This window comes from Vulpes lagopus, chromosome 12 (genome assembly GCF_018345385.1).
Source record: "Vulpes lagopus strain Blue_001 chromosome 12, ASM1834538v1, whole genome shotgun sequence".
NCBI classification, from domain to species: Eukaryota; Metazoa; Chordata; class Mammalia; order Carnivora; family Canidae; genus Vulpes; species Vulpes lagopus.
The window spans coordinates 46,897,415-46,924,248 of NC_054835.1; the positions used below are offsets into that span (position 1 = coordinate 46,897,415).

The window sequence follows — 26,834 nt, forward strand, 5'->3', positions numbered from 1 at the left end:
CATGCTTGAATTAGATATAAATGTCTCTATAAAATGGAAACACAAAACTGTGCACAAAAAATGCAGGCCTGTGGGACTCGAGATTCAGAACTAGGAGTGGTAGCCCAACAATAAACCAATTTCTGCAGGGAGAGGGGACTCAGTATGCTTCATGGGAGTGGGCCACAAGAATAGGCTCTCTGCTTGATATAAGGGTTGGCTGGTCTACACTGCGCCTCCAGAATAGAAATAAAAACAAAACTCCTCTCACTTAAATGCCAAATGCAAACCAAATGAAAACATGTGACATGAAAAAAGACAACCAACAGAATCAATAACTGAATCCGGGCACCTGGACAGCTTAGTAAGTTGCATCTGACTCTTGTTTTCTTTTTTATTTTTTTTGAGTTGTTTTCAATGCAGGTCGTGATCTCAGGGTTTTGAGATGGAACCCTGCATTGGGCTCTGTGCTGGGGTGAAGCCTGCTTAAGATTCCCTCTCTCCCTCTGCACCCCACATCTACTCTGCTCACATACACTGTCTCAAAGAAAAAAAAAAGCATTAATGGCTCATCAATTTTAACACATGGCCACACTAATTCAAGATGGTAACAGAGGAGACTGGGGTGTTGGGGTGGGTGAGAGGAACAGTATACAAGAACTCTTCCTGCATATTTTCTGTAAATGTAAACATTTTCTGTAAATGTAAAACTGCTCTAAAAAATAACCCATTTAACCAAGAAGAGAGACAAGTAGAAATCATACAAGAACATAAAGGATCAATCACGTATCTTAAAAAGAACATTATAATTAAAAATTATTTTATTTTTAAAGATTTTATTTATTTATTCATGAGAGACACAGAGAGAGAAGCAGAGACACAGGCAGAGGGAGAATCAGGCTCCTTGAGGGGAGCCTGATGTGGGACTCAATCCCAGATCCTGGGATCACGCTGTGAGCCAAAGGCAGACAGCTCAACCACTGAGCCACCCAGGCATCCCAAAAATTATTTTAAAAATATGCTAGTACACAAAGATTTGAATATTGCCCTTCAAAGCAAAGTATTTTAGCTATAAATTCTACTAGTTAAAATAGTGCTGGACATCATCTTTCTTACAAAGTATAAATACATTTTCTTTCTTATTAGATTACATAATATACTGTCAAGAAGACCACCTGTAAGATGTTTACAGCAGAAATATTTTTAGGGGCACCTGGGTGGCTCAGTCAGGTAAGCCTCTGCTTTTGGCTTGGGCCATAATTCCAGGGTCCTGGGATACAGCCCTGCATCGGGCTCCCTGCTCAGAGGGGAGTCTGTTTTTCCCTCTCCTTCGGCTTGCAGCTCCCTGTGCCTATGCCCTTTCTCTCTCACTCTCTCAAATAAATAAAATGAAATCTTAATTTTTTTTAAAATGACTGCATAGAATGCAGAAAAATGTTCAGTATATGTTGTCTCTCCAGTGTGATTCCACTTCTGTATAAATTATGTTTACAGATGAATACATATATTAAAAATAATATATATAAGATATATTCTAAAATTATTTTAAAATGGTAATATTTGGGGGAGTGACATTGACTTACATATTATATTTATTTGTTGGCCAAGGTAATTACTTGGAAAGACAACTGAATGCATATGTCCAAATTATTTATATGTTCAGAATATAGACTATTAAATTTCTTCCACTGTGTGCAGAATATGGAGTGAGAATAGCATATGACACATGCTGGATATTAAATAAATACCTGGTGAGTGAACTGAATGGATAAGTCACATTATATATACTGTTCTGCAACATGAATTTTTCATCCAAGCATTTATCATTGAGAATTTCTCCGAAGAGTTAAAAACAAAAAGGACCAATCCTACACACATAATTTTGGTAAAATGGCAGTCCATTGTGTGGACATGCCCAAATGTATTTAATCCAGTGATTCCAGTGGAGGGTGGTGCTAATACTCCGAGTATTTGAGAACATAGGTGGAGAGGACAAAGTCATTTTTTGGGTTGAAAGTAATGATACTAGCATTTAGTACCCAATGCTATACTTCTTACAGTGTGTAAATACCTGGCCTGTTTAAAGGGCCCAAAGTGCTTTTGTTGAGAGACACTGATTACCAATCTCTGCAAATGTCAGGCGGGTTCCAAATTTTTGTTATTATAAACATTCATTATGTCCTTGCTCATATATCCTGTTTCTTACATGAGTTTCTAGAAGTGAAATTATGGATCAGAATGTCCACATTTTAGAGTCTTCTGATAGACACTGATACAATGTTCTCTAGAAATATATGATATTTTATCTAGAAAAAAACCAGTATTTTCATTTCACTCCTTAGTATTTAGGTTGACTATCTTTTTATGTTTATGGGCATTTGGCATTTTTAAATTTGAAAACTGCTTGTATGTCTTACACATTCTTGTACTAGTTTTTTTTTTTAATTTCATCATAACTGAGGGATCACTGACAAAACTGCAAGGTATTTAAAGTATACATTGTAGAGACTTGATATATGTATATATTGTGATAGGATTTCCATTATCTAACTATTTATTCTTTCTTATTTTAATGTTCACCTTTTCCTTACTGACTTAAGAGCTCTTTAAATTTTATGATTACTAATTCTGTCATTAATGTCAGAACATTTTTTCCTGTTTGATACCGGTTTTTCAATATTTTTTTAAATTAATTAATTAATTTTTTATTTTTTATGATAGTCACACACACAGAGAGGGAGAGAGAGAGAGGCAGAGACATAGGCAGAGGGAGAAGCAGGCTCCATGCACTGGGAGCCCGACGTGGGATTCAATCCCGGGTCTCCGATCGCGCCCTGGGCCAAATGCAGGTGCCAAACCGCTGCACCACCCAGGGATCCCCGGGTTTTTCAATATTGCTTATGGTATTTTCTTTCTTCCTATATACATTTTCTTTTCATAAAATCTCTTTCCTTCTTGACATTTGAAATTTGTAATGTGCAGGAGTGGTTTTCCCCACTCTAAGATTACAAAAATGACCATGTTGTTTTCTTCTATATTTTTGTGGTTTCCTTTTTCACATTATAATTTTTTATATTGGGCAGCCTGGGTGGCTCAGTGGTTTAGCGCCGCCTTCAGCCCAGGGCGTGATCCTGGAGACCTGGGATCGAGTCCGAAGTCGGGCTCCCTGCATGGAGCCTGCTTCTCCCTCTGCCTGTGTCTACCTCTCTCTCTCTGTGTCTCCCATGAATAAATAAAAAAATCTTACAAAAAAAAATAATTTTTTATCTGAAGTGGATCTTAAGGTGAGAGGGAATATTTGCTACTGTGAATTGATTCTGTTTATAACACTTTCACAATGCTTATAGTCTCAACATGTATCTAGTGTGTGACCACCTCCCTGAAATTTCTCATAAATAAAATTTTTCTTTTGGGGTTTTGACATAATAATATCATACAATAAGAATTTTATCCTTTTTAAAAAGAATTTTATTTATTTGAGAGAGAGCAAGAATGAGAGAGATCACAGAGGGAGAGGGAGAAGCGGGCTCCCCACGAGCAGAGAGCTGACACAGGGCTCAATCCCAGGATCCCAGGATCATGACCTGAGCCCAAGTCAGACACTTAACCGAATGAGCCACCCAGGCACTCCAGAATTTTATCTTATTTAAGATAGTAGCTAGTGATAAATAATTTTCAGAGTTTTTGGCATTGTCATCTAGTTTCTGACTTTGGTGAGAAGATCCCTCATGTTTCAGAGTTGTGTAATGTCAGTTGCTGGGCTGATCAATTTTTAAAATTCTCATCTTAAAATATACAAAATACTTCCAGGAATGATTCAGATAACCTACTTTTCTCTTAAGAAGCTGTTCAAATATGTGTGAATAGATGTCCTTTTTCATTTTTCAATGAACTCCCCAAGCAAGCGAAGAATTAGCAATGCCTGTAGGATCAGTTACAACTCAAGGAGGAATGTGTCTTATTTAATGGGCAACTCTTTATTTCCTATCCTTCGACACTGTTTTGCAGCTCGTGGTCTACCTTTGTCATGAAACTTAGCAAGACTATGTCAAAGACAATAAAAGCTATTCCCGAGAGGGTTCTCAAAATGTTTTTATTTAAATCAATAGACTGATCTCTTAGTGTGGCTATGTTAGAGATTACAATATACTTCCAGATATAAAGCCTCTGTCCTATTTCAAAAGACATGTGTCCCACTGTTCTTAGTCTATGTACAAAAATGTAAGTTCTATAAACAAGATGATATTTACAGCTTAGCCGAAGTTGCAAAGGAAAAAAAAAAAAAGAATAAAGTGCTAAACACTGGACACAGAAGGAAGGGAAATACCTTCTTACCTGCACTTCAATCTGTAGGTCTTTGTCCAGGAGTGCTCTCTTTTTTAGTATTTCAGCTTTGAGTTGTTCCTTGTGTTTGAAGAGCAGCGCAGAGAGCTTGGTGGCATTCTGCTTGCTACGTTTCTGTTCCACACTCTCTTCACGCTTCCGTTTCTTTGCTGCCTGCTTTTCTTCTTTATCTATCTTATCCAAAATATACTTCATCACCTGGTTACAGACAATCATTCTAGAGAGAAATACACAATCCATGTAATCCTGAAAGGCTTAAGAAATAATTTTTCTATGTCTTTACAGTTGATACACAAACTTTCTATGACTAGAAAGCTTCAAAGAGTGATTCAAACCAGTTATGAGCAGCTAGTAGTGCCAAGTGTTCTCATTTAATGAACTTCAGGCAAAATTAAAAAACAAACAAACAAAAAAAGGAAACCCCAATGTCCTGTGTGTGTGTGGACACTAAAGAGGAAAGGCTGGTATACAACGAGTCCCTGTGTTCCTGGGGTACAAACATTTCTCCCTACCTTTGATTCTCTTCTCTTTCAGCTGGAGTCATGGTCTTTTTCTGCTTTAAATGTTCTATTACAGCATTATGCTTCATCACCACCTTCAGGACAGAACAAAATCCCAAAGTGCATATTTTATAACGACTACAAGTTGGTATACAGATAACAACAGTAGAAATATGAGCACATGTATGTTTTTCAAAGAAACTAAAAATTTTATATCATAATACAAATAAAATTAGAGCTACAAAAATATGGCTTGGGAGCTTACCATGTACTGGGCACTGTACTAAGTAAACACTTAACAATACCTCAATTATTCCTCATAACAACGCTGAAAGGGCTAATTTTATAAAAGAGATTCTCAGACATATAAAACGTAACTCACTTACTTGAGATTAAATGAGTACTATAAGCTGTAACTTTAACTCAGCTATCATTCTCCAATAGCCATTTTTTTTTAGCATTACACTCTCTTCCTAGACATTCATTTCAAATATTTCCCCTCCTTCCCATCCCACTTTGCATGGAGATTAGGATAAAGACAGACATTGTAATAATTCTCAATTTACACAGTACTAAAAGCTGGGTAATGATGCATTTGAACATATACATGACATCGATTTATAAGAGTATTACCATACACCTTTAAAATCTCTTTGCTGTTTAAAAAAAAGTGCTTCTAGCAATGTTGCATTAGAACCCTCAAATGTGCTAAGAGACACTATCTTAATTATTTCTACCTAAAAAGAAATGCTCATATGATGTGATAGAAGTACTATTGCTACAAGAGCCATCATGTTCCAAATTTCAATGAATCAAATCAACATGTGGTACACCTTAAATTTATACAACACTGTATGTTGAACATATCCCAATAAAAAATAAAAAGTGCTTCTACATACATGACCTCTTTCAATCATTACAATAATCTTGTATGGCTGGAAAGAGAGGGAGTATTAATGAAGATATAGAGCTCAGGGTAGAGAGAGGAGTTTCAGAGACTGTGAAGGGGAGACCTTGGAACTGGATGCAGGTCTCGTGACTTGGGAACACTTGAAATCCACACACAAACTCCTGACTAATGCTGAATGGTGTATGTTGTTGATGCAAAGACAGTTTTCTCTAATGATGCTACAGGATCTTATATGTGTGACTTCATTTTAAGTAGAATAATTCTAATTCCTCTAAATTGCCTTACTTCACTAAGATGCTACTACAGGATGCCACTTTTTATTTAAACTCTGGAGTAGAATTTCAACCTTTTACAAAGGTGTGGCTAGAAATGCAAATAGGTTTCAACTGTTTATAATTTGCTTAGTTTCCCAGCAAACTAAGGAATGACCATTGCAAATAACTTCAAAGAAAGTACTATGGCGCCTGAAGTGGCTTTCAACTTAAACCTTTCAGTTTTGCATTAATGGCACTTAAACTCCTAACTCCATTCTTTCCATCTTCGTTCTCCCAAAATACAGGTAGTTTTTTTTAATAAGCACTGATTGTTTTCATCCAATACAGAGTTCCAAGCCTTGGTAGTCTTTTGTTATTTTTTTGTCAATCCAGTGCTGCTTCTAAATTGAAGCATCAATGACTTTTGTCTCACGTAGGAAACCTAACACAACCAACACTAAGTCTACTGCACAGCACAATAATTCAAGCTACTGAACATGCTGCTTTTTTACTTAATAACTTTACCTGTTTCTGAATGATTTCACTTTGATTAGAAGCTTGGAGAGTGTGTTCCCGCTTAATTTCTATCTGTTGCTGCTTCTTCTTTTGCTGCTGCTCCCTGAGTTGCTGAACCCTTTGCAACTGCTCTTGCACACTGGCTGCCTGCACTGTAACCACATTCTGAATCTGGTGAGTCTGCACAGGACTGCTTTGCTGAATTTGAATAGGTAACTGGAGTTTGATTTGCTGGGGCACACCACCTTGCTGAGCCTGTATCTGAGCCACAACCTGCGACTGGATCTGAGAGAGAACCTGGACTTGTTGTTGCAGCTGAGGCACAGCAATGACTTGGGGCTGTGGCTGCTGTATCTGTAGCTGAGGACGGGATGGGGATGAAACAGTAACTTGACTTAACGTCTGTCCTGATGAAAGAGTTTGAGTTGGAGACTGTACCTGGGGTTGTGATTGTGGCTGGCCCTGGGAAGGTATCTGAAGAGATGTATGTGGTTGAATTGGAATCGGTTGTGAGGTTGTAGTCTGAACCTGGGATTGCTGTCCAGGAGACACTTGGGATGGAGTCGATGGACGTATTCGAGTCTGTGGTGGACTTTGGACGCGAGCAGGAGACTGTCCTTGGACATTACTTTGAGGCTGACACTGTACTGCGACTTGGGGTTTGGATGACTGTGCCTGGGTGGGTTGTGCTTCAGAAGGGACATGGGATGCAACAGTTGTTTGGGTCTGAACTTCAGGCTGAGTCTGAACTTCAGGCTGAGCTGGGGATTGGGGCTGGGTTTGGGACTGGGGCTGAGCTGAAGGCTGAGCAGTCTGTGGCTGGGCTTCTGGAGGACTCACACTTGATGACTGAGCTGCTGGCAAGGTTTTGGCTTGTTGCACCTGTGTTGGGGGTGATAATTTACTCTGTCTTTGTTCACTTGTACCTGTGGGGGAAAAAAAAGGACTAAATATTTCTATTACACTAGAACATAGGACCATGGTAAAAGAAGAATTTGAAGGGAGTTTTCTAAAGGCGAGAATTCTCAATTTCAGTAACACTGATACCTTAGAAATGTTCCATAGACACACTTGAGTTAGGACTCTCCTAACTGGGGATCCAGGTTCTGTTTCATGGCTGCCCTCTGCACATGCTGCTAAGCCTCCTGAGCACTGGCTCCTAAAGCAAGGCACAGTCTCTGGAAATTAGCCATGACTTCTGGTACAGGCTAACGCTAAACCCTCATTTTTCTCCTACGGCATGGTGAGGGTAGCTTGCAGTAAGAGGCTAACAAAGTGGTTCTGGACCTGCAGCTCTCAAATGTAGGCTATGAGCTGGATAGATCCACCTTCCCTGAGATTATCTGTATGGCTCAATCAGTGCTTACAAGGCAGGGCAAGAAGCAAGTCTAGGCACAATTACCATGATAGCCATTATTTTTTGCTCCCCATCCCAATTCTATTTTTTTAGGGGGCGGGGGGTTGGAGATGACAAGGAGTCTGTAGGAACAAGAGATACTGTGAGGATGACCAGTCATCTTAAGCTCACTGGCTTGAGGCATATCCTTCCAAGGGGAAGCAGTGGGCCTCCTATCCCTCTATTATCCCAGCAACTCAAGTAATAATGTGCATTTCTGATAACCCCAAGTTCTACCTGCTGCTGTAGTGGAAACAGTAGTGGTGGTGGTGCTGGCTGCTGTGGCTGTTGTTGCCAGAGGCGTAAAGAGGAACCGCTGAACAGTACCATTCGGCATGGCAGCTTGCATCAGCTGCTGTCCTGGACCCGGAAGTATAGTCACCCCTTGAGGTATCAACTGCAACTGTCCAGTAGTCTGACCTTGTCCTTGAATTACTACTGTCAAACCTTGATTGCCACCCTATGGAAAACAACAGACAACATGTAAACAGCGTTCACAGCATCAATCTATAAGTATTACACTTTTACTTGGGAAGATCCTTTAATGTAGTGAAAATATATACTTGAATGTTTACAGAATAGCATCAGAAGGAATTCACATAAGCTAAAATAAAAGTATTTATTTGGAAAGACAAAAATGTTGTAGAATGAAAAAAATGTGAACTAATAACCCAGAGTTCCAGTGCAGACTCTCCAAATAGACAGTCAGGGATCTGTCTACAAGTAGCATTACCCCTCCATAGCTAAGTTTCCCTAATCTATAAAACAAGAAGATTGACGTGAATGACTAATGCCACCACAAGATTCTGATTTTAAGCCATCTTATACTCATGTTATTTTATAATTTTCATTTTTAAAAAAGACTTTATTTACTTATTTATGAGACACACACACACACACACACACACACACACAGAGAGAGAGAGAGAGAGAGAGAGAGAGGCAGAGACACAGATGGAGAAGCAGGCTCCATGCGGGGAGCCCGATGTGGGAGTCGATCCCAGGACTCCAGGATCATGTTCTGGGCCAAGGGCAGGGGCTTAACTGCTGAGCCACCCAGGGATCCCCTTTTTTATAATTTTCAAAGCATCTTTATACATACTATCTTGTTTGATCCTCACAATGGACTTGTGACTTTGTGGAATAAGGAGAAAAAATATTACTATTATCTTATCACTAATTAGAAATCAGTATTAGAAAGTCCAAGTCACTTGCCCAATGTTAGAGACCAAGTTAAAGGTGAGATAAAATGAGGAGCCAGGTCTCTTGGTCTCAGTTTTTCAACATGCACCAGATTACCCATGGTGCACGCTCAAGTGTAAAAAGCGCAGGGTTTAGACAGGGAATACAAATATTTAGTCAACAAGGTTGCTAATGCCCACACAGTTATCAAAATGGGGACGAGGAAGTAAAAGCTCTGTATGTACTGTCTCTTCTGTTCAGGACTTATTAATCCAGTGACCTTAACTACCAGGGACATGGTGGAGAGTTAGAAGCAAAGTAAAAACAACCCACCCCAAATTCCCAACAGCCAAAACTGACACACAAAATTCATGTATAGTTTAGGAAATAATTATAAAGTAAACATCTATAAATAAATAAACAAACAAACATCTATAAAATCAGCATTCAGGTCACCATTACCATTATGCAAGAAGCCCCCACTGTGATCTACTCTGATCTCCATTCCCTTCTTTTCTCCTGGAGGTAATCCCTATGCTCACTGTTACCGTAAGACAGCACATCTTCATAGTGCTCCTGTTTAGGTATTGATCTATTTCTTTTGGTATTATTTATTTATTTATCTTCAGAGAGTTTGGGAAGGAGGAAGACAGGGAGAGAGAGAATCTGGAGCAAACTCCCTGCTAAGCATGAAGCCCATTATGGGGCACGATCTCACGACCTGAGCCAAAACCAAGAGTTGGGACGCTCTACTGACAATCACCCAAGCACCCTACAATTTTTGATTTGTGTTTCTAAGATTTATTTATCTTAGGGAAGAGAGAGAGAGAGTCTACACATGTATGGCGGGGGTGGGGAAGGGGCAGAGGAAGTAAAAGAATCTCAAGTCGATTCCCCACAGAGTGCAGGGCTCAATCTCATGATCCCAAGATTATGATCGGAGCCAAAATCAAGAGTCGGACACTTAACTGACTGAGCACCCAGGCCCCAGTTATGGATTTTTATAGGGCTACAGATTCACAACTTCAAGAGCATCATCCATGGAGAACATGATGGGAATGATGCCCCTCTGGGTAGGCAATGTAGCCCTGTATCCCTGTACAATACAGCTAGTTTTGTCCACTTCTGAATTTTATGCAAATAGAATCATAATAGAAGTTTGTTACTTGCTCTTTTAGCTCAACGATCTGGTTCTGTGTGGCTGCAGTTTTTCATTTTTGTTGCTATAAGTAATGTACCTCAATTTACCTAATTGATAGTATGTAGACATTTGGGTTGTTACCAGTTTTTTACTCCTGTGAACCGTGCTATGAACACTCATGTCCATTATCCTGAGGATGCTCACGTGAACAAGAACTTCCAATAGGGAATACACCTAGGAGAACTCCCAGACATATGTACATATCCTTGACATTGCTAGAAAATGTCTAGGAGTTTTCCAAATGACTAAACCACAATTTATACTACCACCAGTTGTGCGTAAAAGTTCATTTTGTTTCATGTCTTTGCCAATTCATGATCCTGACATTTTAATTTATACCGAGCTCTTATGTACATGTTTTTTTTTTTTTTTTAAAGATTTTATTCATTTATTCATGAGACAGAGAGAGAAAGAGAGAGAAAGAGGCAGAGGGAGAAGCAGGCTCCATGCAGGGAGCCTGACGTGGGATTCCATCACGGGTCTCCAGGATCAGGCCCTGGGCTGAAGGTGGCACCAAACCACTGAGCCACTGGGGCTGCCCTATACATGGTTTTAATATGCATTTCCCATATTACTAAGAGAGTTCAGTACTTTTTTTATTTTAGACAATTAGATTTCCTTTTTCCCCCTTCGAGTTAGTTTGCCTTTTTTTATTAACTGAGCTTTGCCTTTTTGTCTTCTTGTCTTCTTGATTTTTAGTTAATTGTTTATGTATTTTGGATAATAGTCCTTCTTTGACTGTATTTACATCTCTTTTCATTTTCATTTTGTTTGCCAAATTTAAGTTATTTTTGATGTAGTTGAATTTATAAATATTTTCCTTGTGTATGTTTTTTCTTAACTAAGAAAGCCTTTCTTTTCCTACCTTAAGGTTATGAAACTTTTCTTCTAGCTTACCTTCTGAAAGTTTACAGCTTTACTTTTCATAGGTGGGACTTTTATCCTCTTGGAATTGAGTTTATGAGTGAAGTAGTGGCCTACTTTCATAGCTTCCCATATAAACTCAATTGTCTCAACACCATTTACTAAACAGTCTGTTCTTTTCTCAGTGACCTGCAATGACACCTCTATCATGAAACAAGTGTCCACATATACATGGGTCACTTTCTGCATTATTAATAAGTGAGGCATTGTAAGAAGTTTTGGTTATCAGGTTATCACATAGGGCAGAGCCTCCTGTTCTTCAAAAGTGTTATAGCTTTTCTTTCTGCTTTTGCACTTCCACATAAACTTTTAAAAATCAGCCTGTCAAGTTCCGTAAAAAAACCTCCTGGTGTTTTTATAGAACTGTATTTAATCTATTGATTACTACTTGAAGAGCTAATAGCAATAATGAGTCTTGCAGGGAAGCAACTTTCATTTTTCCCATGGAAATTGGTCATCTAGTAATGTTTTGGTAATTAAAAAGATTATCTGACTGTTTTAGCTCACAATCTAAGGACTTTAGATAACTGAAATTTATTACATCTCTTCTTCAACTCTAAGAAGCAGCTATTTCTTTAAAAAGTGCATTATAGGGGATTCCCAGGTGGCTCAGCAGTTTGGCTGCTGCCTTCGGCCCAGGGCATGATCTTAGAGTCCTAGGATCAAGTCCCACGTCGGGCTCCCTGCATGGAGCCTGCTTCTCCCTCTGCCTCTCTCTCTCTTTCTCACATGAATAAATAAATAAAAGATATCTTTTTTTAAAAAAAAAGTGCATTATAAAACTTTTGAGAATAAGTACATGATTTTGGTTTTATTTTGTTTTTTAAATATATTTGAAAGAGAGAAAGTAGGAGGAGGAGTAGAGGGAGGGAAATCGGAAGTTGACTCCCTGGTGAGCGTGAAGCCTGATGCAGGATCGATCTCATCACTCAGATTGTGACCTAAGCCAAAACTAAGAGTTGGACATCCTAAGTACATGCTTTTAAACTTATTGCAAGAATAAATAAATGATCGCCTGTAAAGTTAAGAATGTTACCTAAGTGGAATTAAAAAACTTTTAATAAAAGTTAAAATGTTAAAATGAAGTTGCATTACTTACGTGGCCCTGTGTTAACTGAGTGAGCTGAGCCATGGTAAGCTTCACCTGTCCCTGTTGTGGGCGAGGGGATTGTGAGGTTGAAGACTGCAGATTTGTACTGGATGTTCCCGAAGTTAATCCTTTCTGTGCAGGTGTCGAGGAAACTGCACTAGGGGCAGAGATTGCGGTGGAGACAGGCTGCCCTCTAATGATCTGAGTCACCACTTGTTGAGGAGCACCTACACACACAGCAAAATGCTATGAATGTTTATATGTCCTTAAGCAGTATTCTGAGTTGAAATATTGTTCAACACATCAGATGAATGTATTCTTTTCGATTTTCAAAAAGCTCTATTGATGCTATGAGCCAAGGATGCACTCAGACATATATATACACCGAGTCCCACCTGGTTGTCAGTGTACCTGTTTTTGCTTGGTCACTGACGACCACTCCCCAGTTCTTGCTATTTGCAGTTGAAAACAATCAATATTCTTCCTGTGAGTCTAATGCTAAAATGACAATAGGGAAGACTGAAGAAAAATATACTATAAAGAGCCATTTTATAAAGCTGCCTTTCTTTAGGAATATAGAGTAAGATAATCTAATATATAATGAATCGGGACACCTGGGTGGATCAGCGGTTAAGCGTCTGCCTTCGGCCCAGGGCATGTTCCTGGAGTCCCAGGATTGAGTCCCACATGGGGCTCCCTGCATGGAGCCTGCTTCTCTCCCTCTGCCTGTGTCTCTCATGAATTAACTAAAATCTTAAAATGTATATATATTGAATTCATATGAATTTTAAACATAATAAATAGAGTATAGGGCTATTCTGAACCAATTATTTTTATAAATGAGCTTTTCTTAAGGCTCTTCAAAGATAGTTTGGGACAACCATGAGGTGTAGGATCACTTTATCCTCAGTACCAGGGCAAAATGCTCAAAGAATGCTTCCATAGTTCACTGTTCAATATCTACTGAACAAATGAATGAGTTTAAGTTGGAATGGCTCTAGTCTTCTAAAAACTTTCATTTCTCATTTAACTTGCTGAAACTAGAATAAATTTTTCCCATGTGGAGCAGTTGCTAAGAGTAATTATTTGGTAGCTAATTTTACATTTACAATGTCCTAATTCATTATTAGTGAATACCATCACACTTCTGAGGTTTTATTCATTTCCGGTCTTTTTTCCATTGCTGAATATGATAGATTTCTGAACATACACATTTATGTATAACATTGTACATGTATTACATTGAAAGTCTTTTGACATTCAGAATTACTGTCTCCTTTATCTTTTTAAAATAGTGCTATGGTGAAATCCCTGTTTATAAATTTTTATGTGCTTCTACTTATTTCCTTAAAATATACCCCCACCAATATTACTGGGTTTCAAGTAGGAGTGCAATACTAAATTGAATTTTAGATACCAACTCACACTCCGTCACTGAGTTCCTATCTCACTAAACTTTTGCCAACCGTAGGTACCATCACTAAATATAATATTCCAGCAATCAGAAATGGTATGAGAGCATCATGGTCTCTGAATTAATTCAATTACTATAGAGAATCAGCATTTAAATCCCTGTCAAGTCATTATGCTTCATCTGTGAACTCTCTCCACACTCGTCCCATTTCTTTTTTTTTCCTACTTATTTATAGTTGCTTTTTATAGGTTAAAGATACAAATTACAACTATGGATTCTTCCTACTTTGCATTCTGCCTTTTCTTATTTTTTATTTTTAAAGGTTTTATTTTTTTATTCTTGAAAGACACAGAGAGAGGCAGAGACATAGGCAAAAGATGAAGCAAGCTCCCTTCGGGGAGCCCAATGTGGGACTCGATCCCAGAACCCCATGATCATGCCCTGAGCCAAAGGCAGCTGCTCAACCACTGAGCCACGCAGGTGTCTTTTTTATTTTTATTTTTTATTTTTATTTTTATTTTATTATTATTTTTTAAAATTTATTTATGATAGTCACACACAGAGAGAGAGAGAGAGAGAGAGAGAGAGAGAGGCAGAGACACAGGCAGAGGGAGAAGTAGGCTCCATGCACCGGAAGCCCGACATGGGATTCGATCCCGGGTCTCCAGGATCACACCCTGGGCCAAAGGCAGGCACAAACCGCTGTGCCACCCAGGGATCCCTTTATTTTTATTTTTAAAACTCAAAGTGTTCTCTTTTCTTTCAGTATGTGTGTGTTTTCTTATTCTGGCTTTAACTATTTCTTTTAAAGTTTTCCTGCATTCTCTCATCAGATATACCTTCCCAAGGATGTTCTTAGTCATGGTATATGTTGGCAGAGGTCTACCCCCCACTGAAACTCTAAACTGATTATTCCAGTATCATTTGTCTAGTCTTTCGTCCTGATTCAAAATGACACTTCTGTCACACTGCAAATTCTCACATATAATGCCTCTTTAATGGTCTTCTTTGGTCTGGTTTCCTTTGGTATCATGGTGCTAATTCTGGTGGTGTATAATATGCTCTAACAACTAGCAGTGCATGTTTTCATCATTACTCTGTCTTCTAAACTTTTCTTGATTAATCTCTCCCATTTATTCTTAAGGTAAACCTTTGGTTTACCTTCACACATCATATGAAGTCAAATGCTTTAATTTGAGAACTGGACTCCACATTATGTCCTTGTACTGCAATCTGAGGAATAATGCATGAAAAACTACTTTAGCTGACTCCCGGTACTGATATGATGCTATCACAAACACAGATGGATAAAGGGCTGGTGCTGGTCATTCAGATGATCCCTAATATGTACCTGTTAGTTTACTTTGTGATTATCACCAAAATGTAAATTCAAAAATTAAAAAAAAAAAATCTTTATTACATCTAAGGAGTCTGTGGGTTCCATTTTCAGGAAGGCTAGTATGGTGGTAGGAAGAGGATAAATCTACACATAGAGAGACACACTAAGCATATCCACCCCCTCCACCTAGGATACTTCCTCACTCTCATTGGCCGGACGGACCACTGGCCACCTTGTTTTTCCTTGACACGTGAGAAACACTAATATGTGTAACTATGGACTCACGTGTGCAAGTCAAACACATAACTCAAGCTACGAAAGGCAACAACAAGGAACTGAAGCTCTATATATCTTGTAATCACCAAATTTTTTCAACAAGGAACAAGGAACTGAAGCTCTATATATCTTGTAATCACCAAATTTTTTGTAGGTATATTACCTTTTGTCATCTGTAATTTTTTTCTGCTTTACCTTTAGTGTTTCCTTTAGTTCTCTGACAGCTTTTTTAAAACAGTAATAGATACTAAATTTTATCAACTGTCCCTGCAGCTTTGAGTGAATTAATGAATCATACTTTCTTTCCTGGGGTAAATCATGTTTAAGCTTTAGAAAATTGCATTTAAACAAAAGCAAAAACAAAAACAAAAAACAATGCTTTATTTCATATTAGAACTGTCTAAAATTGTAAAATGAATGGAAAAGATTTAATATTTTCTTTGCCTTATGCCCTAGAACTTTTTTTCTAAGAAGGAAATTGCTTTCTAATCATTTCAAAGGATTTTACCCATAAAACCATGAGGTCTGGAATTTTTTGTAGGAAATACTATGGCAAATTTCCAAACTTCTTTCCTTGATATGAGTCATTGAGACTTGAAATTTATAAGCATAGTATATACTTATACCTCATTATTCAAATAAATTTAATTCCTGAGTATGGGAAGTGAGAATTCTCCAAGGTCTTACTATAAGAATTCCTATATATGATTTTCTTTTGATTAAAAAAAATTCATTCTAGAAATGACTAGCTGGCTCTCAGGTGGTTTAGCATTTGACTTTGGCTCAGGTCATAATCTCAGGGTCATGGATCTAGCCCTGAGTCAGGCTCCCCACACAGTGGGGAGTATGCTTGTCCCTCTCCCTCTATCACTCTCTCTGCTCATGTTCTCTCTCTCTCAAAAATAAATAAAATCTTAAAAAAAAAGTTCATTATTTTTATAGCACTTTTTTATTACTAATGCTGTAAACTAGCATTTTGTTCCCATTTCTCAAAGATCAGACTTCTAAAAGAATGGATTAGTAATTTTTCCTTTTCTGGGACACCTGCGTGGCTCAGCGGTTGGGCGCCTGCCTTTGGCTCAGGTCGTGATCCCCGGATCCGGGATCGAGTTCCGTGTCGGGCTCCCTGCGAGGAGCCTGCTTCTCCCTCTGCCTATGTCTCTGCCTCTCCTCTCAATCTGTGTGTCTCAAGAATAAATAAATAAATCTTAAAAAAAAATTTTTTTCCTTTTCTCTTTCTCTTTTTTTAAAGATTTTATTTATTTTATTTTACTTTATTTTATTTATTCATGGAAGACACACAAAGAGAGGCAGAGACACAGGTACAGTGAGAAGCAGGCTCCCTGTGGGAACATGACGTGGGACTCAATCTCAGGACCCCGGGATCATGCCCTGAGCCAAAGGCAGACACTCAACCACTGAGTCATCCAGTGCTCCCAAGATTTTATTTTTAAGTAATCTCTACACTGAACATGTGGCTTGAACTCTCAATCCCCAGATCAAGAATAGCATGCTCTCCTGACCAATCCAGCCAGATGCCTGCCTTTTTCTCTTTTCTAATTATTACTTGTATTTTTATTTTACATTCTCCTGTTTTCTTTAAGGTTTATTTTATATATTTTTCTAACTACTGATTAAGACTTCATGTGTGTTTTTGGTCAATTTTCTCTTCCAGTGTATTTCAACTGCCTAAGGTAGGTGCTCAAATATTTACTGAATAAATTTGCCTCTGAGTCCAGCTTCGACAGCACGACTTAGTCGCTACTTGATAATCTGCTTGAATCTTTGCGTTTGATGTTCCCTTAACTCAAAAGTTACTTATGAGAATATACATTTTAAAATTTCAAGCAGGGACACCTGGGTGGCTCAGTGATTGAACGTCTGCCTTCGGCTCAGGTCATGATCCTAGAGTCCTGGGATCGAGTCCCATATCGGGCTCCCTGTATAGAGCCTGCTTCTCCCTCTGCCTGTGTCTCTGATAAATAAATAAATAAAATCTTAAAAAATTTTTTAAATAAAAAATAAAAATTTCAAGCAAGTATAAACTAGTAGTATAGCTTAATCTTAACTTCTAACTTTACTACATAGAATGTGGACTATACACATTCTATTTTTTGGAATTCATCAGGTTTTACCTATGATTCATTATATGACTTTTTTTTTTTTTAAACAAACAGCCCATATATATTTAAAACCAATGTGTATCCCTGAAGGTTAAACAGTTGATACAGTCTGCTCTGGCCTATTATGCTTCTGTTAATCTCTCGTTGATATCAAATAGTTTTTGCTTTAAATACTCCAATAAAATCTTATTGTTTCTTTTTAAAAATATACATATTTTTTAGTTTTAACTAATCTCTACATATAGTGTAGGGCTTGAACCTACAACCCCAAGACCAGGAGTCGTATGCTCTACCAATTGAGCCAGGCAGGTGCCCCTTATTTGGTTCCTAAAGATCTTAAACTGCATCTTCATTGCAAGTTTTCATCTTTAAAACAATGAATAAATCATTGACTTGTACTGTGTTCAATATTAGTAGGATAATCCTTGTCTTCCCCACCCACACTCCATCTCCCTTCTTTCTTACTTTCTTTTTTTTTGGCCTTTCTTTCATGTATCTTTGCTTATCTATTATTTACTTTTGTGGTAATTCAACTTTAGATATGTTTCTCATTAATATACAGTTGGATTTTTTAGTTCTATCTTTATACTATTCAACTTTTATTTTTCTATTTTTAAAGATTTTATTTATTTATTCATGAGACACAGAGAGAGAGAGAGAGAGAGAGAGGGGCACAGACATAGGCAGAGGCAGAGGAAGAGGCAGGCCCACGGTGGGGAGCCCTGATTCAAGACTGGGACTCGATCTCCTCCTCCCCTCCCCACGCCACCATCATGCCCTTAGCCAAAGGCAGATGCTCAACCACTGAATCACGGGAACATCCATACACTATTCAATTTTTAATATGGGAACTTGAACCTATTCACATTAATGAAGGGCTAATAATGCCTTTGTAATCTTTTTTTATGCCTTCTGTTTAAATGCTTCTTGTTTCCTTGATTTTATGTCTTTGCCACACAGATTACTGTCTTTGTTCATTCTCTTTATTCCAATGATTTGAACTAATATATATTCCATTTAGTAGAGATATTTAAAACATTTTTATCAAGCATATTGGGGTCTATTTTTTTTCTATTCATAACACCAAAAACGAAATAATACCCATGGATATATCCCACAATGGATTAGAAATTTAGTATGCTCTGAAGTACTCATTCAAATTGGTGGTTTTTAGTATGTAGAGTGCCAAACATAGAGTATTACAGACTTCCTAGACAGATTGTTTAGATATAAGATGAAAATGCTGGAGGGATGAATACCTGGCTGTACCATCACAGGAGTTCGAATAATTGCCTTTCCTAGTGTTGACTGTTGGAGTGGTGTTCTAATCACCGTCATACCAGGGCGGATCTGAGGCCCTGTAATTACCTATAAATGACACAAAGGACAATGAATTAAAATGAAATGACAAAGGTTCTGGATATTACATTTTAAATTACATTAAGCATCAGAATAAAGATGGAATTTTGAGGAGGGAAAACTTCATTCAAATGAGGTCATATGAAATTCCTTGTCACTGATACTAAGTACAGCTTTACAAACTAGAACAAGACCCACTGAAGCTCTGTTCTATAACCACCATGACTGCTCACAGGAAAATACTGAGTCCTGTTTTTCCCTGATATCTAATACATATCTGTCACCCACAGACTATAATAGTAAGATTGGAAGCCAAATGTTCTTTCACAGTTTTAGAAGACAGACTACAGAGCATATTATTTTCAGTTTTATAGTTTGGTTCAGAACACTTTCAAGTCTTTTCCATGATACCAGAGGCAAAGAAATGATGTATCAAATAGGTGTGCCTATCAGCTGATAACAAACTAGTTAGAATGTCATGGATTCTATTTTCATTCTATTTCTTAGTTGCACAGCAAGTTTCCCTGGGGGCTCTGATGCTGCCCCTTGTTTCATATGAAGGAATTTTCTTTACAAAACCCTAGAAAGCATTTTTATTATGATTCATAATGTATACTAGTATGCTATTAACTGTTAAAAATTAACATTTCATATATGATTTATGCTTAGAAATAGAGTTTTTTTAAATCAGTACTTTATCACAGATTAAAAGGCAAAAGAAAATTAGAAGCTGGATTAATCCTGGAAGAGACCATTCTAAAGATGTCAACCTGCTGTGGTTAACACGTAAAAACAAAATAAACCTGTAAAGAACTCTTACTTGTGAAGTGCTTGTGGTTCCTCCAGAGCCTGATGTGTTGGGTCTAATTGTGACTGTTGCTGTCCTGGGCTGGAATGAAGTAAAGGTCTGCTGACTTGTACCTGTACTTGATGGAATGATACCCAGGACTTTCTGCTGTACTTGAACAACGCCTTAAAAAAAGATGAAGATGTCATTGACAACTGCCCCTTTAATAAAAAGTATCAGGTGTTGCTGGGTTTCTGAGGAGAAACTATGTGTGGTAGGGTTTTATAGTGGGCTACATAGAATGTGAGATCCGAGGACTGAAATCAGTGAAAAGGAAATGAAAAATAATGGCGACAGTATGATCTGGCAAATGTGAATTAAAACTCTTCACATTTCCCTTACCTCCTTGTGTTGCTGGCACATTTACAGCGACAATCTTGCTGTTTGCAGGAAGTGGCAGTTTGGTAATTACTTTTCCTGCCATAGTGACTGGATTGCCTGTAATTTGGAACGTCTGACCTGTGCTGGCAATGGTTGTAGCAGATGTGGCAGCTGTGCTGGTGGCTAATGGGGTATAAGACATTTAATAAGCTTTAGATTTAAAATAACCAGCAACGTAGTGACTTCTAGGAAGGGCACCAATGCATGAAATGTGGCTCATTTTGTATTTTTAAGACAAACATTCCTCTCCACTCAAAGTGAACTATGTAAATGTTGAAAGTGAAAAAATGTGAGAGGAGTTTTGCTAATGTAGTAATTATGATTATTATTTGTAACAAACCAACTGTTGCAGTTTGTTTGCTCAATTAGTTGCAGAAGAAAAACAATTTTCTAAAGAAATGTTTCATTTCAGTAGGTTAAAGGAATGAAATTTCTTTTCCTTGAATGAAAGTAATCTTTTCTTTAATAACAGTTGTATACCTGAATTTGACTGGCCTTGCTTAACCCACGTAGCAAAAGTCTGATGGAAGTTCTTATTTTGCTGGAATGTTACTGTAGCTGGAGATCCAACTTTAGTGGTGAGTACCATTTTCGTTCCAGTTGTAACTGAGCCACTTATGGGGGCCACCATAACTTTCTGTGCTGGAGAAATGGTACTAGTTGTACTATTTGTTGGGGAAGTGGTAGAAGCTGCAATTACTGAAGGTTTCTGCTGTTCCAATCGTTTCTAGAAAAGTTAGGGAGAGAAAACATGAACCAAAATAGTTCTAAATAAAAACAATACCATTCTGCAACTAGTCCAGCCACAATTTCTCCAAATCTAAAGAACTGCACCAAATTGCTAAAATATTTTATTCCCGAAAATATGTCCTTATAAATTTGCCTTTAAATTTAACTTCCTGGAGAAGGCAATATTTTTATGGCTCTAAATCACATATATCTTATTCAAAGTAATAAGTCTTTCATTAAAAACCAAGAACAACCAAATTTTTCCAGCCTGTACAAATGTGCAAGCTTTCAGAGTGCAAATAAAAGAGACATGGGTGATCTTATTGGAGACAAGAATACTTTGCTACTCAGTGGTGGAATTTAGAGCATAGAGCAAATGATGGGAACTGTAAAAGGTTTTTGTTTACTACAAGACTAACTTATCCAAATATAAAAAAAACATGTCAATACTTAAATAATCACTATTCAAGTTGACAAACAGGTAAGCAAGCAAGCTGAAAATTATTAATGAAATATCTTTTCCAAACTTCTTATACTACTCAGTTCAAACATTTTTACTGAAAAAATATTTTAGACTATTTTATGAAGAGAGGTATAATCTGATCAGACTATAGGGTTTTTAAAGACACTTTGTATATCTTTTATCATAAATTGCTAACATTTCTGGACCTTACCAACATGACAATATAAGCTTCCACATGTAAGAACAAGAGGCGGCATTGATTTTAAATCTGGTGGTGAATACTTTATCATCGTCTTATTTACTGCTCAGACCAACCCAATACAGTTGCTGGTATTGTAACTTACAGATGACAAACTGAGACTCAGAGATTGTGTACCTGGCCTGGGCAGAGCTGGTTATTCATGGGTTTGAGAGGTGTACTAAGATAAAACTGTAATGGTGAACTGTCTCTTGCCACTGGAAACTGCTCACCAGTGACATCACGGTCAATCCATATATAATTGCTTTTGTACACATCCCACACCTGAATATAATGTTGAGATACTTCACAAAGCCTCTCATTCCTCAGAAGAAAAGTTTAGTTTGGATACTTAGAGATGTTATCTGATTGAATCAGTTAAAAAAAAAAAAAAAAGGAATGGAACATATATTTAGTAGCTATTTCCTGAGGGTATGCATTCAAAACTGGAAAGGTTGACTGTTTTTGTAAATAACCATTTAAAATAAATTTTATTTTATTTATTTATTTATTTTTAAAAGGTTTTATTTATTCATGAGAGACACAGAGAGGCAGAGACACAGGCAGAGGGAGAAGCAGGCTCCACGCAGGAAGCCCGATGTGGGACTCGATCCTGGGACTTCAGGATCACACCCTGTGCCGAAGGTGGGCGCTCAAACCGCTGAGCCACCCAGGCATCCCTAAAATAAATTTTAAAAAGTAAAACATTAGGTTTCACTAGAGAGATGACAAAACACAACCATAAAATGAAAAAACCATTAAGCTAGTTTTTCTATGAATGGACAGATAGACATGAAAAAAATCCAAAAGTTATCGCAAACTTTGATATAAGGGAAGACATTAACCTATAGTAAACTGATGTAGAAGATGTATAAAAATTTATTTATTTATTTTTTAAAGATGTATAAAAATTTATTTAAAAAAAATTTTTTTTGATGTATAAAGATTTAAAAGAATGTTTTATAAAGAGCAGACCAGGTGGCTCAGCGGTTTAGAGCCACCTTCAGCCCAGGGTGTGATCCTGGAGCCTGGGGATCTAGTCCCACGTCGGGCTTCCTGCATGGAGCCTGATTCTCCTTCTGCCTGTGTCTCCGCTTCTCTTTCTCTCTGTGTGTGTCTCTCATGAATAAATAAATAAAATCTTAAAAAAAAATGTTTTATAAAATGTGAAAGGAAAGAAGTAGTTTGAAATGAATACTTTGGTTGATATAATAAGTAATTTATATTTGGTTGATATGTAATTTTTAAATACTATGGGTAGCTAAGTTAATGATATTGTAAATAGACCTTTATCAATTTCACCTACACCCTAAAAGTTTACATATTAAGGTGGTTAAAAAGTTTTATGGTATTTTCTCAAGAGAAAATAGGGGTAATCATCCTTTATGTTGGCTCCTAATATTCAGGCACATACAGTACATTATGTATAGCGTGGAAATGCAAAGAAACCATCAGTAGCTTTATGATCCTCAATTATAACAACTCATAGAGTTTTAGTACAACTTGCTTTTTCATAGCCGAACAGAGATGGTACACACTGGAATTTGCAAATTACTCACCAACACCTCAAGCTAATGTAACATTGTGTGTCAAGTATACTTCAGTAACAACAAAAACTTACCCATTGAATTCTAGAGATAATAAATAAAACCACATGAATATACCATTGTACATGCACAATAATATACCACTATTGTGCTTTTGGTGTGCATGAATTTGACTAACAATGTCAATTCACTGCCAGGTGGGACTAGTACCAACTCCCCCACCTGCTGGACAGCCAAGCGCTGCTGTCTGAGGTGAGCCTCCATTTGGGCCTTGAAGTCCTCTGCCTTCTTCTGTTCACTAACCTTAGCCTGTTGCTCAACTGCTTGTGCCTTTTCTTTCTCCACTCTGCAGAAGGAAAAACAAAAGAAGAACTTTATCAGACACTACACTATTAGGCATCTGGTATGAAATATTTTTTTTGGTATGAAATATTAAGCAAAATCTGGTTGACTTAAATATTATGAAATCAGTTCAATTTAAAATAAATGTTAAATTTAAGGTAATTAGAAACTGACAAATGGATAGAACACATTGAAATTAGAAAAAGGACTTTTAACAAATAATCTATAGCTTGCACTTAAAAATCAAAAGGTGAAGCAAAATTAACTTGGATATCCTGAATAAATTAATGTGGTAATGTGGTAATTCTGTAATTCTGAAATGGTAAAAGCTCCAAATATCTGATTACATGTTAACCATTTTCTTACCTTTCAGCAAACGCCCTGATCTCCCACAATTCCAACTCTTCTTCTGCTACCCAAGTCTCAATAATAACAGGGCCAGTTTGCTTGGGCGTTTCTGGTCTCTTTGGCCGCAATGCACTTGATCGAAGGCCTTTCCTCTGAGGTGTAGGTGTTTCTTTGGAAAAGAAATCAGAATATTTTAAGCAATATAGCTTCTAAAATTACAGTACTTCTAGAATCTCCTCTTACATCATGAAAAACAGGAGTTGCCAAACTTTCTCTTAAAGAGCCAGATGGTAAATACCTTACACTACACGGGCCAGATGGTCTCTGTTACAACTATTCAACTGCACCTTTGTATCATGAAAAAAGCCAGAAACAATACATAGGTGAGTATGTATGGCTGTGTTCCCATCAAACTTTATTAACAAAAGCAAATGGTGGGTCAAAGCTCATGGGCCAGGTTTTCTGGCCCCTGATATAAAAGTCCTAGGAGTCTTTACACACAGTTTGTTCCATCTGCCTGTAACACTATTTCTAGCCTCCATCCCCATCACTTGACTACCACCTATATATCCTTCAGACCCTGACATGGATACACATCCTTCAAGAAGCATACTATGTTCCTACCACAAGTCAGGCTGGGTGACCCTGGCATATACAACTCTGGCAATGTGTATTTTCCATCACAGCAATGAGAATCGAGGACTTTAAAATTGCTCACGTAAAAAACGGATCTGAACAAGTAAGTACAGGTAAAATCTCCTAATGGTAACATTTAAAAATAAAAAGTAGGGAAAGGCAAGCACTGAACTGTCCCATTCATTCAGGGAACAATGAAGCAGCCAAAGAAAACAGAAACAGCAAGTAGGACCTGGGTTATCCAAAGTATTAGGAGGCAAAGAAAAGTGACCCAAGAAGGCTGGTTGTTTGAAAGCTCTGGGGTCAATAATGGAAGACTGGTCAGAAACCACCTGTTCATCTGTTTCTCTGCTCATCAACTGAGATGTCTCAGTTCCACAACACTGTTTTAAATTATGCTAATTTTCACCATCTGCTAGGATGGCTACACTTTATTAAAGTTCTTTTTAAAAAAGCTACTCTCATTTATTCTCCAAGATGAACTTTTGAACTTTTTTTTTTTTAAGATTTTATTTATTTATTCATGAGAGACACACAGAGAAAGGCAGAGACATAGGCAGATGAAGAAGCAGGCTCTCTTTGGGGAGCCCAATGCGGGGCTGGATCCTGGGACTGTAGAATCATGCCCTGAGCCAAAGGCAGATGCTCAACCACTGAGCCACCCAAGGTGTCCTGAACTTTTAATTAATTCAATCAAATTTCAAAATTTAAATTTATACATTGGGGGACAATTATTTTTATTAATAAATAGTATATTTCTAAGCAGAGTAATCTCTTTACCCATTTTGTAACAGGTTTTTATCCTAAATGTTTTTATTGCATATATGAAATTAAATTATTGATTTTAATCTATTTATGTCTCTTGAATCTGGTCACCTCACTGAACTCCTTTTAGCATTAACAGTTTTGAGATTCTCATGTTATAGAATTATAATATTATAACCTCTTCTTTGGTTGAATCTCATTCTTCCATGTATTTGCTGTCCCATGCTTATCATTTGGTTGCTCTATAAACGTTTCCTGAATCACTCTTTATATGCCTCTTAGATTATTTCTACCCTGAGAACTGAAGTATTTCACAACAGTTTTAACCCTTGAATCAACAAATGTTCAGGGACCACTTATGTGTCAGATTTCAGCAGCAGGTGTCAGGACTACAACAAACTAGACAGACTTGGTAGTTGCCCTCTTGGAGCTGATGGTCTGGTGTCAATCACCGCTCTACATCTTAATTATAAGAGGTATTATTATTTAAGACTTATGTATTATTTTGAGAGAGAGAGTATGCACAAGAGCATGAGCAGGTGGAAGGGCAGAAGGAGAGAATCTTTCAAGAAAGAAGACTTCCCTCTGAGTGAGGAGCTTGACGTGGGGCTCAATTCCACAACCCATGAAATCATGATGAGCTGAAACCAAGTCGGAGGCTCAACCGACCAGGCCCCCTAGAACCCCTGTAAGAGGTATGATTATAGTTCTCTGTACCCTCCCTATGCTTGGAAAAATGCCTATAGGTATCAATTTGTGTCTAATGAAATCTTGTTATGTTTATTGCTTAAATATCATTTTAAAAAATATAATAGATTGTATTGAAAATACATCTTTTTCAAAAGTGGAATAAATAATTAGGAAATGAGGGCAGCCCAGGTGGCTCAGCGGTTTAGCGCCACCTTCAGCCCAGGGTGTGATCCGGGAGCCTGGGGAATCAAGTCCAATGGCGGGCTCCCTGCATGGAGCCTGTTTTTTCCTCTGCCTATGTGTCTCTGCCTCTCTCTCTCTCTCTCTGTTTCTCATGAATAAATAAAATCATTAAAAAAAAGAATTAGGAAATGATTATAATCAAATTTTAATTTTTTTTTAAAGATTTTATTTATTTATTCATGAAAGACACAAAGAGAGAGAGAGGCAGAGACACAGGCAGAGGGAGAAGCAGGATCCATGCAGGGAGCCCGATGCGGGACTCGATCCTCGGTCTCCAGGATCACACTCCAGGCTGCAGGCAGCGCTAAACTGCTGTGCCACCGGGGCTGCCCTCAAATTTTAATTTTTTTAAAAATATTTTATTTATTTATTCGTGAGAGACAGAGACAGAGAGAGAGAGAGAGAGAGAGAGAGAGAGAGAGAGAGAAACAGGCTCCATGCAGGGAACCTGATGCAGAACTCGATCCCGGGACTCCAGGATCATGCCCTGGGCCGAAGGCAGGCTCTAAACCACTGAGCCACCCAGGGATCCCCTCAAATTTTAATCTGTAAAAGACATGGCTAACAGGTCAATAACAAAAAAATAGAATTATTTCTATTTCTTACCTTTTGGTGCTTCTGGAACTCCAATGGGGCAAATGATTTTCCGGATACAATATTCAGATCGAATGCCATAAGGACCAACATCTCGCCTCTTAATTATCTCTGTTGTTGTGATTTCAGTTTCAGATGTTTCTATGGTGATTTAATCCACACAGTATTAATAAGTACCTAAAATATTCAGAGACTAAAAAGGTA

At 37.7% G+C, this 26,834-nt stretch overlaps 1 protein-coding gene across 12 annotated transcripts in view; it reads right to left on the minus strand.

Annotated features, from left to right (window-relative positions):
* The window catches only part of BPTF (bromodomain PHD finger transcription factor), a 159,086-nt gene that overhangs the window by 21,062 nt on the left and 111,190 nt on the right, over positions 1-26,834 (minus strand). For 6 of the 12 annotated variants that reach the window (XM_041724350.1, XM_041724349.1, XM_041724348.1 and 3 more), the window contains 12 exons: positions 26,643-26,771; positions 23,721-23,871; positions 23,235-23,358; positions 20,516-20,762; positions 19,997-20,158; positions 19,628-19,779; positions 18,708-18,816; positions 12,306-12,523; positions 8,137-8,359; positions 6,513-7,429; positions 4,836-4,918; positions 4,315-4,540 (listed from right to left, as the gene is read on the minus strand). In XM_041724350.1, coding sequence (XP_041580284.1) covers positions 4,315-4,540; positions 4,836-4,918; positions 6,513-7,429; positions 8,137-8,359; positions 12,306-12,523; positions 18,708-18,816; positions 19,628-19,779; positions 19,997-20,158; positions 20,516-20,762; positions 23,235-23,358; positions 23,721-23,871; positions 26,643-26,771 — 2,741 coding nt within the window. The remainder of the gene's footprint in view (positions 1-4,314; positions 4,541-4,835; positions 4,919-6,512; positions 7,430-8,136; positions 8,360-12,305; positions 12,524-18,707; positions 18,817-19,627; positions 19,780-19,996; positions 20,159-20,515; positions 20,763-23,234; positions 23,359-23,720; positions 23,872-26,642; positions 26,772-26,834) is intronic. The other 6 variants (XM_041724354.1, XM_041724351.1, XM_041724345.1 and 3 more) reach the window with 5 other exon arrangements.